Below are 20,526 nucleotides of genomic sequence, written 5' to 3'. Positions count from 1 at the left end.
AAAAAGCTGAGAAAAATCAAAGTTTAACTGTATTTGAAACTGGAGAAAGGAAAAAAGAAAAGAGAAAAAGGTTCAAAGAAAATGATGCATCCAATATTGATGGTTCAGAGAACATATCTCCGTGAAAATTCAAGATGAAATCAATCTTATAATTACAAGTAACTGTCATGCACTGAGAATTGCCCCTATGTGATCTCTGGCCTATCATGTGTAATGGGGAAATAGATTGGCAGGCTGCTGTACCATACTTCGCATTCTTTAAGACTCCCACATCATGGAGTAAGAGATATTTTTTGTGTTATTTTGTGAAATTGAGTACTGATTGATTAAATTGACTACTGATTAAAATCAAGTAGGCTCTGTTTACTATGAGTTGGGAGAAGAAACCTTCCACCAGGGCATTGCCCTCTTTGGTCCTATCAAGAGCAGAGACATGTCCTGGGACTCAGTCACCAAGAAACACAAGGGTTTTGCTTTGTGGAATATGAGGTGCCAGAAGCAGCCCAGCTGGCCTTGGAGGAGGTGAACTCTAAGCACACAGACACCTCCTAAGAAACCACAATCACTGACCAATTCCTTTGAAGGCCTTTTCCCCTTAAGGGAAGAGCCCACAACTGGACAAAATGGGGATGTGTTAAACTTAAGACACTATACTCCTTTCATACCTCAGGATATTAAAGAATTTAAACAAGATACTCCAAGCTACAAAGACAAACCTATAGAGGTAACAAAAGAGATGGCTGACATATTCTTTCAATATGATCCTTCCTATAAGGATATTGAAAACTTGCTTCAGGCCTTTCTAACAGAACATGAGAGGAATAAGATCATCTCTCATGTTAATAAAGTCTGAGGGCACAATGCAGCACACTGGCCATCTCAAGAGCTTCATTGGGACTACAATGACCTCAAGGAATATTTGCACTTAAATCCTGTTAGGGATGCTATTCTCAAACCAATGCGAGAATGCTCTGAAAAGCTGGATGTTTGGACCAAATTTGAACATCTTACACAATCCAGTGATGATACCTCTTCTCAATATATGGATAGTCTCATTGAGCTGGTAGGTAGGTACCTAAATCTTGACTGAAAGGGATACAAGTAAACATGGCAAAAATTTGTTAACATTTGTTACAGAGCGGTTCAAGACTACTTTAAAACACATTGCCCAAAATGGCCTGAGATCAATCTTGAAGAGCTGAGGAGAACTGCAGTTTATATCTCTAATGGACACGCAAAGGAAAAGGCAGAGAGACTAATGACTTACTGGACATGATTCAAAAGGAAGTAAAATCTTTAAAGTGATAGAATAAACAAGAAAGAGGGCATGATACTCAACCAATAGCCTTGCCCCTCTCTGAGAATCTAATTATCTATCCCTTACCTGCCACTTCTATGAGAATAAGGGCCATGTAATGTTGAACTGTAGGAATTTGTTCCAGGAAATCAGAAATAATAATTTCAGAAACAACTACAGGAACTAGAATACTACTTTCAGGAATCACAACTTTAGGATTTATAATAATTCCAGAAATCTGTATCAGGCAAATAACTCAAAGCAAATGACTCTGCAACAGTATATCCTAAGTGGAGCTTGTCCACAAAATACTCTGAGAGCTACTGCCCCTCCTTATGGGGCAGAAGATGGTACCCCTTATACTCTATTGTTTTTGTTGCTATTTAGTTTATCCTTTTCAGTTTTGTCTCCCTTCCAAATAGCAAAGAAGAAGCAATGGATTTTGAATACAGTGCCTGTCTACTCTCCTATCTTTCTTTGTACCATCCTGTATTTGACCCTGAACATATGCCTTTGTTGAAGCCCTTGGATTAGTTGGACAGATAACTTGTATTTATAATTTGGAAAACTTGTAATGTACTTGTATTTAGTAAATTTTGAAAATTTATTTTCTTTCAGCAAGTCTTACCCATTGCCTATTGTTTTGTAAAACTTTATTTTGAGAACATCATTTACACTCACACTGTGGATCATGGCTAATTTAAGAATAAATGGAACTCAATTCTTGGGTAAGAACCTTTATATTCTACCCCTCCTTGAGTGATATAAATTGTAATATATATATATATATATATGTGTGTGTGTGTGTGTCATTGATTACAGGAAATATATTTTTGATTTTTAGAAAATTTTTTATAATTGCAGGTGCAATTTTCCTATGCTCATGTTATCAATATTGGAAGATTTTTTGATTTTCCACTAGTGTAGGTTTTGTATGTCCTTTAGAATGTCCATTAGTCCTAAATGTAGCTGCCTGCCCAAAAGCCTTAGACTATTGAAACTGCCATTGCTATTTAACTATTATGGGACATTGCTTAGTAAATATTTCTGATTCATAGAAATGGGATCAAAATTTAGCACAGACTTCATCTACACAGTGCCAAAGAAATACAGACTTAACCTGAGTAGTGCCAAAAGAGCACACAGGCAAAAAAAAAAAAAAGAAAAGAAACCAATCCTACTAAGATTGCTGACATTCCACACCAATAAAAAAGGACTTGAATCTAGAGTGAGACTTGAGGTTACAGTGCTTGATATATGTTAAGATGCAGTACTTGTACTACTCTTCTTGTAAAATTTCTATCAAGTATCTAACAATTGGCTGTTCTGGATCCCTTATCTATGAGAAACATCGAAAGAAGAAACTATGAAATATCAGACAGTGGAATAAAAATCTAGTCCCTTTTTCCATTTTTCACACTGTGGCAGTTGACTATAGTCATGGCAGCTAAGTGCATTATGTTTGACATGGATTACTTTAATCGAGCATTATTCAAAGAGCTATTTTCATTTTAGTTTTCATCATTTAGAATTTTTACGTATAAGATTTGGAATTGGATACTTAGAATTTTCATCTAGTAGTTATTTGGCTTTTTGTACTATTGCTGAGGGGTCTTTTTAATTGGTATTGATTTATATGCCTTATAACTCATCCATGAATCCCTGTGTGATTTCAATGTTTCTTTCTATCCTCCTCAAGGGGGAATGTGTTTTTATTTCACATGAAAAGTTTAAGTTATTTCAGTGAAAGAAATTTACTGCCTCCCAGAATCCAGAGACTGAACTCCTTCTAGAAGATGCCAGGGAGATGTCCCTACTCCAGGAAATCTTGAGAAAAATTTAATGTATAAAATTGAACTTTGAGGGGTTAAAATTCATTGGTTCTGTTTAAATGGATTTGTTATATATTTCTGAAAAAAGGGGATAGTCCCCCCTTTTTAAAAAAATGCAAAGTATTTGGTTTTCTTTGTTGTTTGTTTTATTCTAAAAATTGTTTCCATTTCCCCTTGCATTGATGTATATACCCTTTATTTTGATTGTGATTGTAAATTTATTTGTGTTTCTTACAATCCACTGGGGAGACTGCTCTGCCAAAGGATCACAGTGGGAAATGTGCATCTTAAAATGGATCTAAACCATGGGAGACTACATCTCCCAGGACTCTCTACTTCGGCTTCCTTGGACACATCCAACTTCCTTTGTGGGAGGTGTCTGAGGGAGAAAAAAAAGAGAGAAACACAGGTTTTGGCACCTTTATCCCCCATCCTGGGAGGAGAGCTTTGATCCTTGTGTAGCTGCCAGAGATTTATTCTTTCCCAAACCTTCCCTTTCCTAAAATCCCAAATAAACCTATGTGACTTTCTATTGAGTCTACTTTTGATTTTATTTAAACTCTGTAGCCTAGTTAAGAAGAAAGCCTGGTCAAGTTCCTTGCCACTGAAGATGGTGGGTGGGTGGGGGCAGGACTCCTGGCTACATTCAACCCTTTCTTTCTCTGAGCTAAGATGGCAAAGAAATGAATTTTCACTCTCTGATCCCACCACACACAGAGGAGAAAAAGAAAATAAATAACCTCAAAACAAAGCTAGAGAAACATTTCTCACTGGGGTAAGAAGAGAGAGCAGCCCAAGAAATGTGGCATTTGTGAGAACTGGAAGAATTTGGAGCAGTCCAATAAGCTGTGACCACCAAAAGCAATGAAGTTGCAGTTCAGGAATAAACCCAGATGTGGCCACTCTACACAGGTAATGCCTGCACTCCTGATATATGACCTTTCTTTTAGTGTCTATTATAATTAGGTCACTCTCTGACACACCTGCCCCTGGATATGGTTCCTTTCCCAAGCCTGTTTGTCTCCTGTCAGTGTAATTTGGACACTCCCATTTCCTTGTATCCATGATGAGACAATGAGATTAAATCTACCCTGCCCATCTTTAGATCTAGTCACCAAAAATCCAAACAACCCCACCTAATTCACAAGTTGGGAGGTCTGTGACCCATGTGTGAGAGAGTGTGTGATGAATTAGAATTGACTGACTGCCCTCAGGGCAGTACTAAGCAAAGTGTCTCTTGTGATTGGACATGTAAACTAGGAGGAAGGCACAGGAAATGAAAAGAAAAGAAGCACCTTTATAAGGGAGTGAAAACTTCCTGTAACCTTCTTCCTGGTTAGTGGCTGGGACTTGGAGGATCTCTCCCTTAGAACTACATGTGGTGAGTGCAAAAACCAGCTTTTCTTGGATTTCAATGAAGGAACTCTCCTTTCAAGAGACACTGTGACTGAAGCTTCTGTTTCTTTCAACACCAGCCCTCTGCTCAAGGCTGAGTCTTTTCCAATTAAGGACTAGCTAGCCCAGCCAGGGTTGAGCTAAGGATTGGAGCAGATTATTTAGTGTTATGTTAATTACCTTACCTTATCCTCTCTCTAATTTCCTTACTTTCTCTCTTCTCATTTATAAAGAAATTATCATAAAAGTCAATTTGACTTGAGAATTCTTTTTTTTTGGCCATTGATATTTACACAATTCCCTAACTACCATCCCTTTTTAATATTCACTCAACCAAAAAACCCCTTTTTCCCTTTTACAATGGTAATGTCAATCATGCTTCTATGCCCTAGGTTCCCCCAAGATGTACATAAGTTTCCCAAATTCTATTGTTCTTTGGAGATATCACCTAGTGTGGTCATCCTCCCACAGATACCTTCCCATAGTCCCAGGGTGTGGGCCCTATAAAGTTCTTGGAGTTGAGCTTTGTGAAGCAACCAAATACTGGACCTATCCCTTTTCTGATTAAAGACTTGGTTTTCCTGACTACATAAGTACTTCTGTGGTTTTTTCCCCAAGTTAACAAATGAAAGGGAGAAGGGTTTTTCTGGTGATCTGTCCCTCAGTGGGGAAAAGGAGATGTAGATTAGTTGATTGATCATCTCTTACTTAGCTATTATGAATCAAAGATACCTGGGATATACAAGAGAGCAGCTGAAGTAGCTCTTAAAAATCTATTTATTAGGCTGCAAGAGAGCCATAAACACCTATGTATCACTTTATTTGTTATGATGCTGGTGTAACTGACAAATCTGATATAATCAATAAATTTATATTTCTATATATCTATGAGAAACAACTAAAGAAGAAATGATGAAATATCAGATCAAGGAATAAATATCTAGTTCCTTTTTCCATTTTTCACACTGTGGTGTTTGACTGTGGTCCTGGCTGCTGAGTAGGTGAGTGCATGATGTTTGACATGGATTACTTTAATCAAGCATTATTCAAAGACCAATTTAATTTTGGTTTTATTTAGAATTTTTACATATAAGATTTGGAATTGGATATTTAGAATTTTCATCCAGTAGTTATTTGGCTTTTTGTAATTTTTTTTGGCATTTTCAATTGGCATTGATTCATATGCCTTATAAGTCATCCATGTATCCCTGTGTGATTTCAATGTTTCTTTCTATCCTCCTCAAGGGGTAATGTGTTTTTATTTCACATGAAAAGTTTAAGTTATTCCAATGAAAGAAATTTACTGCCTCCCAGAATCCAGAGACTGAACTCCTTCTAGAAGATGCCATGGAGATGCCACTGCAGAGACCACACACTGCTGCAGGAAAACTTGAGAAAAACTGAATGTATAAAATTGAACTTTGGGCGGTTCAATTCACCACTGTCTTTAAGAAAGAGAAGGTCAAGGCCTCTCCTATTCTGCAGAACTGCTTCTGAAAGGGAAGTCAGGGACTTTTCTAAGGCCTCCAGTGACTGTTCAACCCTCCTGAAATCAGTGTTTACAGCCTGATGTATTGCTCCCATATCAGCTTGGTGGAGGGCCCAGGAGGTGATACCTGGGACTGCCCCTGCTAACCCAAGAATAGTAGGGTTTAGGGCAAACCCGGAGGAACTTTGGGGGTTGCAGGGACAAGAATTGTTCCTCAGGATAATGGATCCCCAGGGGGAGGATTGTGACAAGCAGTCAGACCTCCTGTGGGTGGGTCTCTAAAGTAGATTATGGGACACAAGGAGTGATAGCAGTCACAGAACAGGATCATGGTGCTCCTAGAGAGGGAATGTAGTACTTAGTGCTGATGGTGGTGGGGCTTCCAACTTGGGGAAGGCACTGGGGGATTTTTCCACTGAGGGAAAAGTTCCCGATGCAGGTGCTCCAACCAGTAATGGGTTGCAATGTTAGGCCGACCTTTTGGTCCCCCCAGTCACAAGAAGTTGGTTGGTCCAAGGCAGAGGTATTATAGGAGGCAATTAAAACTGTAGCATCCCAGTAAGGTGGCCAAGCACTCAAACAAAGCCAGCAATTTTCGGTCCAATTGGGTCGGGAATTGTTAAGGGCCGTATAAGAGGCTTGAAGAAGAGGCCACAAGGGGCTTTCAAAGAGTCTTTAAATTGGGGGCAGTGGTGGAGTCAGGGGAACTAGGAAGGGTCAGAAGGTTGGAGGCTCAAGAGGCAGGACTTGGGGTTTAGAACACAGTTAGGGCCTGGAAGGCCAGAGGCCTCAGGCGGGGTTGTGGCCTCTTTTTTAATAATTATAACACTACCTAGATCATTTCAGTCTGATACCGCCTGATGCCCCGGGTGGCCTATAACCCAGCCTAGGTCTCTGGGCTGAATAACCCGAAGATTGACCTGGTTGCATCGGGGATCATCCCCTTTCCAATTTGTACTATCCTTACCAGACGCACATTGGGCTACATCATTCAGGCCTGAGGACAGCCATGGGTCTGTGACCATCCAGAGGCCATGGTCTCGCATCCCCAATGGCTACAGTAATACTGTCCTAGTTGGTTACAGGACTTTACTGGGATTGCTCGTGGGACAAAGGGAGTGATGCCCGTGGGGCTGTGTTTTACAGCAACCCCTTAATAGTCGCAACCCCAAACATATGCAATAATTTTACATTCAGGAAGGTAAAAGGTTGGAGGGCCTGAAGTGACAATCGTCTGGAGCTCTCCCCCTCCCAATGATAAAAGGGTCCATTTCCAGGGTTGGTGAGGGTTGACAAAAGAGGCTCCCCATGGGGATGATGTTCCAAGGCTAAAATCAGCAGTAGGCTGAAAGGAAGCAGGGGCCTAAGGTAGGGCCAAAACATTGCGGGTCAGACAGATCTTCAAGGAGTAGTCAGGTTGGCTGCAGACAATCCAGGTGACATGGCTGGGGTTCGGGGGGAGGGGGGAGGGTCTGCAGGTTGGATGTGGGAATGGTGTTATCCAGGACCCAATCCCATTCACCTTAGGGGCACAGAAGGGGTTACAAAAAAAAAAACAACAAATGACACTTTCCAATGGGGCTGGAGTGCCTGCTTCTGGTGTCTCCTGACCCAGACCCAGTTCCCAGGATCAAAGGAATGTGCAGGGTGGGGGTGTGGGGGGTGGAAGAGGGAGGGGGGCTAGAACCATACTTGCAAACTGGGGCCAGAGATCCTGTTGCAGCTGGGAAAGAGAGAACAAAATCACGCAATATTGGGGCCTGACTATTGTCAGGAGAGGGAAGAGAAAATGGGAGATAGGGACCCATACAGTATCTCGTAAGGGGATAAATACAGGGGGCCCAGTGTATTCTGAGCTTTAAACAGGGCTAAGGGTAGGAGCTTCACCCAATCTCCGCCAGACTCAAGGATCATTTTAGTCAAAGTTTCTTTTAGGGTCCAATTTATACGTTGCACCTGGCCAGAACTTTGGGGGTTGTATTCACAGTGGAATTTCCACCTTACCCCTAGGGACTTAGTCAGGGTTGACTAATGGGTGCCGTGGAGTCTAAGAGGGAATAAATCCTAAGTGCCTCCTGTGGGCACTCTAAAAACGCCGTTGGAGTTTCAAGGCCCTGACATATAGATTCAATTTTAGCCAAATCAGTGGGCTTTCGGGCCTCTGCATGGAGCCTGGCCAAGAGAGTCTGGTGGTAGGTTCAAAGACCCTCTCTACCTTCCTCAGAGGCAAAATCCCAGTCCCAAAAGGGACTGCACCTCTCTGAGTCTGTTCACATGAAGCTATTCTACATGCTTGTTCATACCCATAATAATTTTAACTAGTAGTCAATTAATTTACACTATACCATCAGTACCTATTCAATTCCTTAGCAAATATATTCTAATGGGTGGAAAAAGGTCCATGAGTTTAGGGTAGAATGGGCGATATTTTTTTAGCTTCTCATAACTACTTCCTGCTGTACTGGGGTGGCGTGGATGATTGGCTCTCAACATATAATTTTCTCATGGACCAGTCTGTCTAAAGGGGTCTAATTTTGAAATGTAAGCCAATTGCATTGTTCTAATAATTTTTAAGTTAAATTTTCACCAACATCAGTGTGATTAATGTTAGGTCAAATTCACGGTTGTTTAAAGAAGCTTTTTCACTCTTGGTTAAGCACTGAGCAAGACTGATGGTATTTTTTGGCTAGCTAGAAAAGTTAAGCTGTACTTCTATACTTCTGTACACAACTCAGAATCATTGCTTTCTGTCTGAATAAGTTTTTCTTAGATTGCATTTTAGAATCTTTTGTAATTTTCATTAGATATGTACTTAACTCAGTACTTAACCTGTTGATAGAATTTGGTGATGGGATCAAATTTGTCCCTTTCTCTGTCTTTTAATTTCTATGTTCCTTTCTCATGGCCAGTGAGAAATGGAAGGAGAAATGTTTGATAGGTTAGTTTGTTTAACTCTTGCCTTAATAAGAGTAGAGAATAAGAGTTCTTTTAACCAATTAAATTATCTTAGAGTTTAAGACATTCAGAAATCAAGATGTTATTTTCTGAATTTTTCAAACGCTTTGGTCTTCCCCATTCCTCTGGAATGAGATTTATTTTTCCAAATATAAAACCCTCATTGTGATCACAAACGACATATAACACACAGACTGATCAAGGACACATTTCCCAGACATATCACACACACTCTGACAAATATAAAACATGAATTATATAAGCTAGATTCCTCTTTTCATCCTGGCAAATGATCAATTATTATGATTCATATCTCCATGACTAAAGAATTCTGTGAAAAAGAGTCAGAAAAGGGTTAACTCTTAGCAAGGAGCTGGCTGACATATGATGAATTTCATTTCTTAATTGCCTTTTTTCATGCTTCAATAGATATTCTAAAACAAATACACTTTTGCTTCTTCACTTTTCTATGAAGTGGGACTCTGATACCTGCATGAATAATTCCAGGTATGCCACATTGCTGTAAAGATTGATTTAGCTAAGTGAAAATTGTTAAAACTTTTTTACATTGTCTGTGGCCATCACCAATTGGGCTCCTTTCAAGGGGGCAGGGGGGGGAGGGGACTATGACAGAACTGGTTTTTCTAGCTGAAGCACAAAGGAGAGAGTAGCCAGCCACTTCTGAAAGGGAGGGGCAGAGAGGAAAAATTTCTGGTCACTTTAAATTTGCCATTTCTGAGAGTTTGCCTCACCTATGAAGTAGTCTTCAATCTATCTTCCTAGAGAGAAATACGCTTTTCCTGGTGTCCTCCTTTTTGTGGATTCACACAGAATTTAAGTCCTGGTGGGAACTTGCTCAGGGTTCCATCCCCCTTTCCCTGGAGTCCTCCTAAAAGTACCCAGGTCCACAGTGCTTATTCTGTGTCCACCATGGGACTTCCTGGGATCTAATCCCTCCAAGGACTCTAATCTTGGACTTTGCTGGGATTCCTGGGATCCAGTCCTGCCAAGGACTCCCCCTAATTATTTCTGGGATTCAGAAAGCCTCCAAACTTCTGAAGTTCCATATTTTTGTCTCCAAACTTTCAGAAGACTTCCTTCCCACCCATCTTAATTGATTTTCTTCCCTACTTTCCCAACCTGCTTCCTCAAAGAAGACAGGAAATGCAGTAATTGCCAGTCCTTACTGAGAAACAGATGAAGAATCAGGCCTAAGCCTGGGGACTTGGCATAGGACATCTCCCTATAATCTGGGAAGCACGGAATCTCCCGTCCATATGTCCAGCCAGAGCCCCAAATCCTCCCACAGGCAATCACACAACCAGTCACACTGCGAAGAGGAAGGAGGAGGAGGAAGGAGGAAGGAGGAGGAGAAGGAGATTATATATTTCAGATGTTAAGTCAATTAGAGTCTCCAGTTAGAAAGTTCAGTAAGGAGAGAACCATTCCAGTGGAAGGGGACATTCAGTTGGAAGAGGACATGGATGAAGAGGATTCAGGATTTATGGACTTTGTATTAAGACTGATGAACTCATGAATTGAACTGATAAAAACTTCATTTTCGAGGATTTTCTTAAAGAAAAGGATTAATCATGGACAATTTGGATTAAATGGTTTGGAAGTATTTTGGGTAATGTAAATAGTATCACTACATACTCATATGCATCCAACATTGCACATAAAACTATCAAGACCTCCGATGGAGAAGAGGAAAACCAGAGAGAAGAGAAGATTTCCTAGAGGAATGGAACATCATCAGGAGAAAGGAGATCTGCAGGAGATCTGGAGTTTTGGTAGGTATCATGCATCCATCAGTAACATGTTGCAACACAATATAGCAAAGAAACAACATAACAAATCAGATACATACAACACAAACATGTTAGGATACATTGTGTTCCTTCTGGAATGAAACAATGTATAAATACTAATACAATTAGAATTAGCTATAGGATAAGTAAGTACTAACAAGAGATAGTTACTAACAAAGATTAGCTAGTTATTTAGGTAGATGTAGCTAGACTAATATACTAATATCTTAGGGGTTAGTTTAGAATAGTTTAGTGAAATAGATATGGTATTAGATTAGGTTAGAGAATAAGATAAGGTACTAATCTACATTATAGTACAGATACAACAAACATAACAAAATTGCATTACACGAAGAACATATAACATACTACAGATCACATATGACAAATAATGTAAATAGTGGTATTAATAGTATGTGTATATTGTAAATTGTATTATAGTGTAAGTATTGTATATATGTAAAGGGTGTACACATGTATATTTGATATGTATATATTATGTGTACATGCATGTATATATGTATACTATACATGCATATATTATGTATATACTGTACATATGTGTCATATGTATATATGGGTATAGATGTAAATTCTGTGAATACTTTGATATAATTGAGTTGCAAACATTCAAATGTAATTTGCATAAGGGAGTTTGATGTTTTGTTTAATTTTGATGTAAAGCCTTATGCAATGTTGTGTTAAAATGTATTTTTCAAAATGGTTTGCATTTATTAGTTGGTAGGATATTTCTGTATTTGAATAGGAGCTATGTTTGATGTTTGTTTTGACTTTTGTGTTGCCATTTCATATTTGCTATTGATTTTGTTGGAAATTTTGCATTGTTACTCATTTTATGCTTTGAACTATGTAACTGTTCAATGTATTTATCCTTTTACCTTTCCTTGTTGAAATCCCCAGTGTAGGGTAGAGTAGGATAGTGTTAGATAGAATAGAGTTAGTGTAGGTTGTTTGCTATTTTGGGTTAGAAGATTAGTAATTAATTGTTAAGGTTGACCTAGCAGGAAGGACTGGAGGCTGAGGCATTCTAGGATGGAATGAAGAAGCAGGAAGAAGGTGCTTGTGCCCTGAGAGGGACTCCATTAGGGGTTGGCAACAAACTGCTGTTAGCCCTGGGAGATCTCAGAGTAAAGGACACCCTGCATCCTGATTTCCCTGGGATCCTGAGTAGTGGTGGCTTTCCAGCAAGAGGACAATAACCTACAGAGCTGCACCCAAGTGGAGGAGAAGTTTGGGATCTGGTGGACAGCATCTCAAGCACACTCACTCTACTTGGATACCTTGGCTTTTGACATCCTGAGATCACCGGTGGATTACTGTGAGAAACCCCAAAGCCACCCTCAGCCCTAAGCTGTGCTGGTCAAAGCCTGGCTGGAACCAGGTTTTGAAGCCTTCACAGTGACTCCTGTACTGTTCCTTTGGCCTTGCCTGCTAGATCACTAAGATTAGAGTAGAGAAGTCCTCCCCTTGCCCTGTGGTTTTGTCATTAGGTTTTAAATATAGAAATCCCTTTCCCACCTTTTAGTTAAACATAATTATCCGGAACCAGCCGGATTCAACTATGGGGTGTTCGGGAACAGCCACCTGAAAGACCATAGGGGAAGAGAGGGAACCATGCACGCAAGAAGACAAGGAAGTCTAGTGGAACATGGCCCGTTTATTGCTGGTAAAGGACAAGAATATATATGTTCAGAGTGAGGGGGTTGACGGTCGGGATGAAAGGAGAAAGGAACAAGTAGTTACGAAGCAGGAACATGGAAAAAGAACACGCAGTTATGTGGAAAGTCTGGAGGACGTTTTGCAGCTATGCCTCCGCCCATGTGGGGCTCATAATCCATATCGTTCTTGAAGGGTTACTATTTTTATTTTATAGTCTTGGCTCCTAACACATAATTAAACCAGTTAATCCTTTTTACCTTGCCTGCTTGTTTCTAGACTCTGGCCTAGGGGGAGCAGGGTGAAATTAAGACCAACTGCCATTCCTGCGATAAATCCAGTAAACTCCTTATCCTGGTCCAGTCTCTCCTACAACCCAGTGTGTGTACCCACAATCATCAGATTAATTGTAACATCCCTGGTGCCCTCCATTACCTATTTTCCACATTACTACTTAAGGAGAGTGGAGGTATTCGATTAGGATTCTAGGCCCTGGCTTTTCAATTCTCCTTCTGGCATAGACTGAGGCTGGTTCCTTGGCCTCAGCTGAACTGATAACCACAAGGGTCTCCTCCATCTCTAACATTCAGTGATTCTGTGTCTTGGATTTCACCATCACCACCCATCAGTAATACTCTCCAGAAAGAACTTGGCTCTATATAGAAAGTAAAAACATCTCTGAAGAAGTATTATGGTATGAATCTTTTTGTTGCTATATGACAAAAAAGTGAAATCTGCCTTCAGAGTGAATTAAATTGAGTTGAATTAAAGCAAAAGTGGTGTGGAGAGAGGCTTAGGTCAAACCTAGAAATTGATGAGCAAGTCATTTTCACCTCTGACTGCAAGTTTTACTAAAAAAAAAAAAAAAAAAAAAAAAAAAAAAAGCCGACCAAGAAAAAAAGATTCAATTTCTCAGATTAAGTCTAAGTACCCCTCTTCCAGCACTCAAATTCTATGGTTCTCTGTAAGGATAAAACCTTCCAATTCTCCAAGGGCTTACTCCATGCAGGTACAGAGCAAAGATCCTGTAAAGGACACCAAAGAAGGCTAGGACATGATCCCTGACCTCTAAGTATCAGCACCAAAACATTTTTTACTTACTATTTAATAAATCTTAACAATAAAATCTACACACTGGAGAGAACAAGGCAAGGAAGGCTTATGCAAACACTCACTTCTCTCTTCCTTCTCCAACAACTGCAATTCTTTTGCTATCTTCAGTCCAGGCAATGTCCTTAATCTTGCCAGCAAAAGGCTGATATTCATACTTGAGGAGATGCTCCTTCTGCGTGATATCTGAGATCCTAAGCTTTCCAGAGACATCTGCAGAGGATGAAGGGATAGGAAAGGAAGAATAATCAGCACGGCAGCAGGGATCGGTGCCACCATCTGCCCCAGGCACTAGGGGGCATCCTGGAAACTAGTTTGAGAATGGTCTATGCACAAAGGGTTTTGCACAACCATGGAAAATGGGTTTTGCACGAAATGACTGGCTTACCAGTATGAGCAGGGACCATTTCCTTACAGAAAAGAGGGCCTCTCTTTTGAAATATAATTTCTTCAAATTAACAAATCTTGGGCAATAAGGTAAGATGCTCTTAATAGCTAATGGTGAGACTTAGGTGGAAGGTACTAACTCTTATTTCTGTCATTTTCTTTACCTAGGGCTTTACCTAGTTGTATAGGAAGTTGGAACCTGACACTTAACTGTGGAAGGCAGGCAGTACAATTATATTTTACCAACAGAGAAAGTTACTTGATTGTTCCATCCATGGACATTCATCACCTGAGAAAGGGTTTAGATGCAGGATCCCTGATTCCAAGTCCCTCTAGCACTGAACCCCCTCCTCTTGTATCCTCTAATTTGGCCAGAGGAACACAGAAGCAGATTGAACAGGTAGAAAAAGGCCAGGTTGAAGAGGGCTATTACTATTGCTAGATGAATTCGAAGGATGACGAGTGATCCTTCCCCCAAGGAGGAAAGCTCAAACCTTTGGCTCCCGAGAAAGAGAAGGGTTTGGGGAGGTGGGAAAGGGGCATTACAAGTTGGGGGAATTGGAAACGGAATGTCTGAAAAACGACTCTTCCTCTGTGGAACATGACAGGTCATTTCTAATAAGAGTTTGGCACCAGAGTACAGGGTCACAGAGAGTGTATGCTCAGATGCTCCCAATTAAACCTGATGACTTATAGCTGAGTCAGGGGGACCCAGCATGGCTGTTCAGAAATCCAGGCAGCAGAGAGTAGAGGAGGTAGAAGCCAAACACTCTCTTAGCCTCTGCTGGCTTTCAAGTGGCCTGCTAGTCGCTTCCTTGGACATTCCCATCAGTCTCCTACCTCTGACATTTGCTGGGCATCCCAAGTCTAGAAAGTACTCCCTCTCTCACCTCTGCCTTGATTGATTCCTAGCTTCTTTTAAAGTCTAATTTAGCTGCACATCAGTTCTTCCACTAAAAGGGAGATCTTTCAGGGCATAGAATGTTTTTTTGGCTTTCTTTGCTATTTTCCACCAATTAGCACAGAGCCTGAGTAAGGGCTTAATAAAAATGTTTCTTAACTTGACTTCAAGTCTTACTGACTACAAGAGCCTTTCCAAACAATTATCTCTCCTCCTCAATTGTCTCCCCACCACCAAAAAAAAAAAAAAAAAAGAAACTAAAACTTATCTTTTGTCTTAGACTCAATACTGTGTGTATTGGTTCCAAGGCAGAAGAGTGGTAAAAGCTAGACAATGGGGGTTTGTTTAGTGACCTGTCTAGAGTCACACTACTAGAAGGTATCTGAGGCCAGATTTAAACCTGACTCTTAATCCATCAAGCCATCTAGCTGACCCTTATCTTTTTTTCTTGATGAAATTACTTTGTAATTAACTCCCAAATATAAGTCATGGGGTGGCTGAAACTTCCCCCCCCCCCCCACTTTTTTCCACTGTAACCTCAATGCTTAGCCCAGTGTTTGGACCAAAGTTTAAAAAAATAAAATGAAGCTCCACGACCCCAGGCAAGTCTCTCGAAATTCTCTAGACCTCAGTTTCCTCATAAGTAACAAGGGAAAGATAATCATTTGTCCTGCCTACCTGACAGGGATATTGGGAGGTTCAAATTGGATCATGATGAAGTACTTTGTACTCATAAATACCCCAGAGGAAGACAAGCTGCTACTTTTTGGCTACCTCCCTAATGCCAAGCTCATTATGCCAATCGAAGTCCCTACAAATGAGACTATTTCCTGTCTCCAATGTGTCAGAGCATGTCAGGATTATCACCAAGGAGGCAAGGAGGCACATGACAATTAGAGTACATTGTGGATAACAGCCTGTTCCCAGCAAAAAGGATCTAATTACACTCTTTTTCCATGCTGGGCTATTTGCTTGTGAAATAGGTCAGAGAACTCAGCAGAAAATATTAGAGATGAAAGCTGAAGAAGTGAAGCTAACGAAATCACCCAAGCCCCAAAGCCCAGAGAGCTAGCAGGGGGAAGCAGTGTTCTACCAGGATGCAAACAGCTGATGACCAAATAGACACCAGAAGTCGTGGGGACAGAAGCATTCTCCAGTAGATTACAGGCTCTATATTCCCACCCCCAAACAGACAAGAGTGGCCAAGACAATATGGTAGCACTCCCCACTTCCACGCTTGCTCTCATGTGGACATGTGATGAAGGGAAATAGACGAAGGCTGCTGCTGTGATTTCATTAGGACACAACCCTGGCTCCCTCGCTCATGCAGGGAAGCAACCTGACCACTATTTATTAGAGAACTTTGGCCTGGAGGCATGAAGACACTGCACAGGCTCATTTAGCTATAAGCAAGTGTAAAGAAGAGTATCTACAATATATAAATAAAAATATATGTGTGTATGTGTGTGTGTGTGTATATATATGAAAATGTAGTAAATGTGTCAAAAGTAAGACTTTGCAGTCAGATCCTCCTGACTCCAAGGCAGGCCCTCTATCCATTAGCAGTCTCTCAAGGGCCAGAATCCCATATTTATCTAACTGCATCTGAAGATGACCACTAGCTTTCCTCTTGAAACCACACTCTGCCGCTTAATGGGTTTATGCACTCAAGTTCCCAAGTTCTCATTCTCCTGCACCTCAAGGCACTCCAACAAATCCAAGTTAAAAAAACAAAACAAAAATATACCAGGTAAGGGACAGCTAGAAAGCAAATAGAGAGGCAGGCCTGGAGTAAGAAGGATCAGGGTTCAAATCTGCATTCAGATAACCCTGGGCAAGTCACTCAATCCCAACTGCCTAGCCCTTGACATTCTTCTGACTTAGAATTGATACTAAGAAGGTAAGGGTTCAAAGAAAACAACAACAAAAAATCTGAGGGTCATGGGGCATAAGTCTTTACTGGTGAGAGTGCTACTGAAGAAAGAGCATTTAAATTGGGAGTTAGCTGAGATCTGAGTTGGAATCCCAGATCTAAAACTTACTAGCCACATGGTTTTTGAGCCTCCCTTTCCTTAACTGTTAAATGGGAATAATACATTCAATCCTTAAAGGCTTATGAGGCTGCAACCAGATTGGGAGGGGAGGGTAGAGACATACTCTGCCTACTCATATCTAATCTTCTACAGACAATGAAAATCAGATACCCTGAATAAGGAAAGCAAATCAGGGTTTTGAAGGAAGATTGAGAAGAGATTGTTGTATGAAGGTGTTCTAGGTTTGAATGGGATTACTAGTATCTGATGCTTACTACCTCTAAGTAGCCTTGGATACAGAAATACTGGAATACTGCGTCTAAAGGTTTTATATGGGATTTAATGACTTGGACAAAGTCACACCAATAGTAAGAGCAACAAAGCTATGATTTGGACTCAGAACTTTTCATTTCAAATCTATTAGGCCATATGGCAAAGCAGGACCAACTATGATCCAAAAGGCATTTATTAAATGCCCAATGTTAAAAAAAAAAAAGACAGATTCCATTCTACTACTTAATCTCCAGAAGAGTGAAAAATCTAAAGATAAAAATCCAAAATATGAGGGCCCTCAGTCTCTATCTAGTCAACTCTCTACTTCCCAGATAAGGAAACTGGAACCCAGGGAAATTAAGTGAACCCAGGTCTTCTGGCTTCAGAAGCACCTCCCCCCAGGATAGATTGCTTCCTTCATTTTTTCATTCAACATATTTAGTTTGCTAGATATTTCCTAAGGGTCATCTCCTGCCTCTAAAGTTCTAGGTTCAATTCTCTCCTGATCTGCAATTTTTAAAGGCCAAGGGAAATGATATTCCCATGGCAGCCATGATCTTTTTAGGGAAACCAACCAGGCCCTTAATGAACGCTTCAAGATTTTTGTTCTCTGCCTTCTCTTCTGAGACTCTCCTACAGATCCTGGAAGGGCATAATGTACATTAGAGTTCTGGGCTAACAACCTCCCACTAACAAACCATATTGCCTCAGGCAAATCACCTCATCTCCCAAGGCTCCAGTAGTCTCCTCTCTAAAATTATAGCTGATAACTCCTAACCATTACAAGATGCTGACTCATTGAGCTCATGTGATCCTGACAATCTCATGAGGCGGGCAGTGGGAATAATACAGTGTTCCCATTTTACAGTTAAGGAAGCTTAAGGCCCAAGAGTGGCAGGTGAAGAACCTGGAGAACTTCTGTCTCCAAATGTGTTCTTTCCATTGTATCATCTGGTGTTGAACTGGATGGGCCAAGGTTCTTTATGGTTCTAACAATTCCGTTCTTTCTATGACTCCAGTTACTGCTCACTCTATATACTGTGATGTTACTTAAGGTGGATTTTGACTAAAGTGAACTTGAGTAGTCCAAAAAACTCCTATTCCGANTTTGAAGGGAGCCTTGTAAAAACATGATGGACAGAACACCAGACTTATGGAGTCAGGAAGGTCTAAGTGTGAGTAGTTTCTCAGCTATTCTAAGCAAAAACGAGCATTTATTAAGTGTTAAGGAGTCTGGTAGACCATTAACTCCGGCCAAGGAGAAAGGGGAAATCGTGAGCAAGCAGGAGAGCAAGGTTGAAAAGAGGAATACTTTACATCGATATTCCTTATGATGACGCATTTTCCGTTGGTGTAGAGAAAATTGTTGCCTTTCGGGTCTCCTCCAATGATTTTGGAAACCCCTCTTTCAACCTGTGGCAGGCTGGCAAACACTTTCTCTGCAGGGAGACAGAAAGGCACACGGGCAAACGCTGTATTCGTGTCCGCCTGATCCTGCCTGGGGGTTCTGCGAAAAGGGGGGGCGGGTGGGGGAGGGGAAGGGTGAAGGACTGGAGGGCGAGCCAGGTTTCCTACCAGCCTCCATCCCCTTAGCACCTGTTGCTGCGAGCTATTAGTATGCCAGGCTCCCAACAACTCCGGAAGCAAGAAGGAAAGGGCTGCCCATCCATTTTAAGGAAGGGCATTGGCGGGGGAGGCCTTGAGTGATTTGTCCCGTAGGGGTATCTTTGCCAGGGAGGGATTTTTTTTTTTAAATAAAGGAGGAGAAAGCTGCTCCCCCACCTCACCTGATAGCCCCACGAGACTTTTGCATGTGCAGAAGTGGAGGAAAGAGCTGGCTACAGAGAAAGGTGGGGATATGTTTCCGCATTGCATGCTAGAGCTCCTTCCCATTCAAACCACCCCACCCCCAATCCCAGGGCAGCGCCCGGGCACTGCGCCCCTTCCTCCCCAACCCATCCTCCCATCCTCCCCCCCCCCCAGGTTTGGAAAGGCTGGATAGGGCAGAGCTGCCCATATCAGAGCAGGCTCAAGAACCCCAGAGCTAGGGGGGAGAGGAGTTCTCGCGCGGGAGGTGGGGAATTGGGGGGGGGAGCGTCCCTGAGCTCCGGTGCCCCAGGAGCGGCTGCAAATACTTACTGATCTCGTAAGGCATCTTCGCCCACTTGTTACCACAGCCGCTTGCTCCCGGGGGTCTCAACGCTCTAGCAAAGTGCCCAACACCACCCCCCAAACCGCGGAGTGTCCAGTGCACGAGTGGACACTGCTGCCTCTCCCACTCGGAGGCCGTTTCACTCCCGGTCTCGCAGCTCCAGCGGGCGCAGGCAGCGACCAAGCCTTCCCCAACCCGGAAGCGAGAGCCTAGCGAGCAGCCCTCACCGAGCTTTGACCATATATAGTCAACTGCACAGCTTCGAGCCTGCGCGGACCTAGGGCCCTTCCCCCGCTCGGCCCCTCCCCCTTATATCCCTTCCCCCTGGAAGTGACGCGGCACCGCCGGCCTCCCGCTGAGCCGTGAAAAAGGCGAGGGGAGGAGGTGGGGTCAGAACGTTCCCGGGAGGAAGTGGAAAGCCTTGGAGTTGAGCTCCTGGGATGGGATGGGAAGGAGGGATGCTGCTTCTAGGACTACTACTAAGCTTCTTTTTCTTCATTTCTTTTCTCTCTTTACTGCTGAAGTTCTCAGACAGAAAAAAATAAGCTAAATGATCCAAGAAGAAGCTCGGTCGGGGTGGGGTGACTAGGGTTGAGGGGTGGTGGCTCCAAACGCCAGCTTTCTGTTCCTCTCCTCCTTCCCTGTTGCTTAGCAGCAAGATATAGGGAGGGAATCTCTCCGCCTTCTCTGGGCTTTGGTCAGTGAACTGGATCCCAGGTCAGCTGTCTATGACTTTCAAGAGCTTCTTTTTCTCTATTTCTCTTCACTGCTGAAGTTCTCAGAAAAAAATCAGCCAAATGACCCAAGAAGCTTCGTCGGGGTGGGGTGACTAGGAGGGTGAGGGGTGGTGGCTCCAAACGCCAGCCTTCTGTCCCCCCCTTCCCTCCCCGTTGCTTAGCAGCAAGCTATAGGGAGGAAATCTCTCTCTCTGGGCTCTGGTCAGTGAAGGGGCTCCCCGGTGAGCTGTCCATGGCCTCCCAGAGATTGTAGAACTGTAGGCTTGTTTACTTCTTTCTCTCTCTGCTCCCAGGTGAGCGCACTCTATCATTTGAATGACTGACAGGCTTTCTTGCTCTCTGCTTTTCCTTGGGTTGATTTTTGGGAGGCAGACTTATTGCAGGAATGACATAGAACTGGGGTTGGGGAGTCCCCGCTAAAATTAAGTCATTCCATAAGGGCAACACCTCTGTTTAGCTCTGCTTCCTAAGAGGCAA

At 42.1% G+C, this 20,526-nt stretch overlaps 1 protein-coding gene and 1 pseudogene across 2 annotated transcripts in view; both read right to left on the bottom strand.

Moving 5' to 3' along the window:
* The window catches only part of WDR1 (WD repeat domain 1), a 308,269-nt gene extending 288,787 nt beyond the window's left edge, over positions 1-19,482 (bottom strand). The window contains exons 1-2 of one of the 2 annotated variants that reach the window (XM_044681316.1): positions 19,300-19,482; positions 18,478-18,599 (exon numbers count right to left, since the gene is read on the bottom strand). In XM_044681316.1, the coding sequence (XP_044537251.1) occupies positions 18,478-18,599; positions 19,300-19,315 (138 nt within the window). In that variant the 5' untranslated portion in view covers positions 19,316-19,482. The remainder of the gene's footprint in view (positions 1-18,477; positions 18,600-19,299) is intronic. The other variant, XM_044681317.1, reaches the window with a different exon arrangement.
* Positions 19,483-19,521: 39 nt separating this feature from the next.
* Positions 19,522-20,526, bottom strand: part of LOC123252457 — a 67,554-nt pseudogene continuing 66,549 nt past the window's right edge.

This window comes from Gracilinanus agilis, chromosome 6, assembly GCF_016433145.1.
Source record: "Gracilinanus agilis isolate LMUSP501 chromosome 6, AgileGrace, whole genome shotgun sequence".
NCBI lineage: Eukaryota > Metazoa > Chordata > Mammalia > Didelphimorphia > Didelphidae > Gracilinanus > Gracilinanus agilis.
The sequence above is the reverse complement of the archived record's forward strand: the minus strand, read 5'-3'. Positions and strand labels throughout refer to the sequence as shown.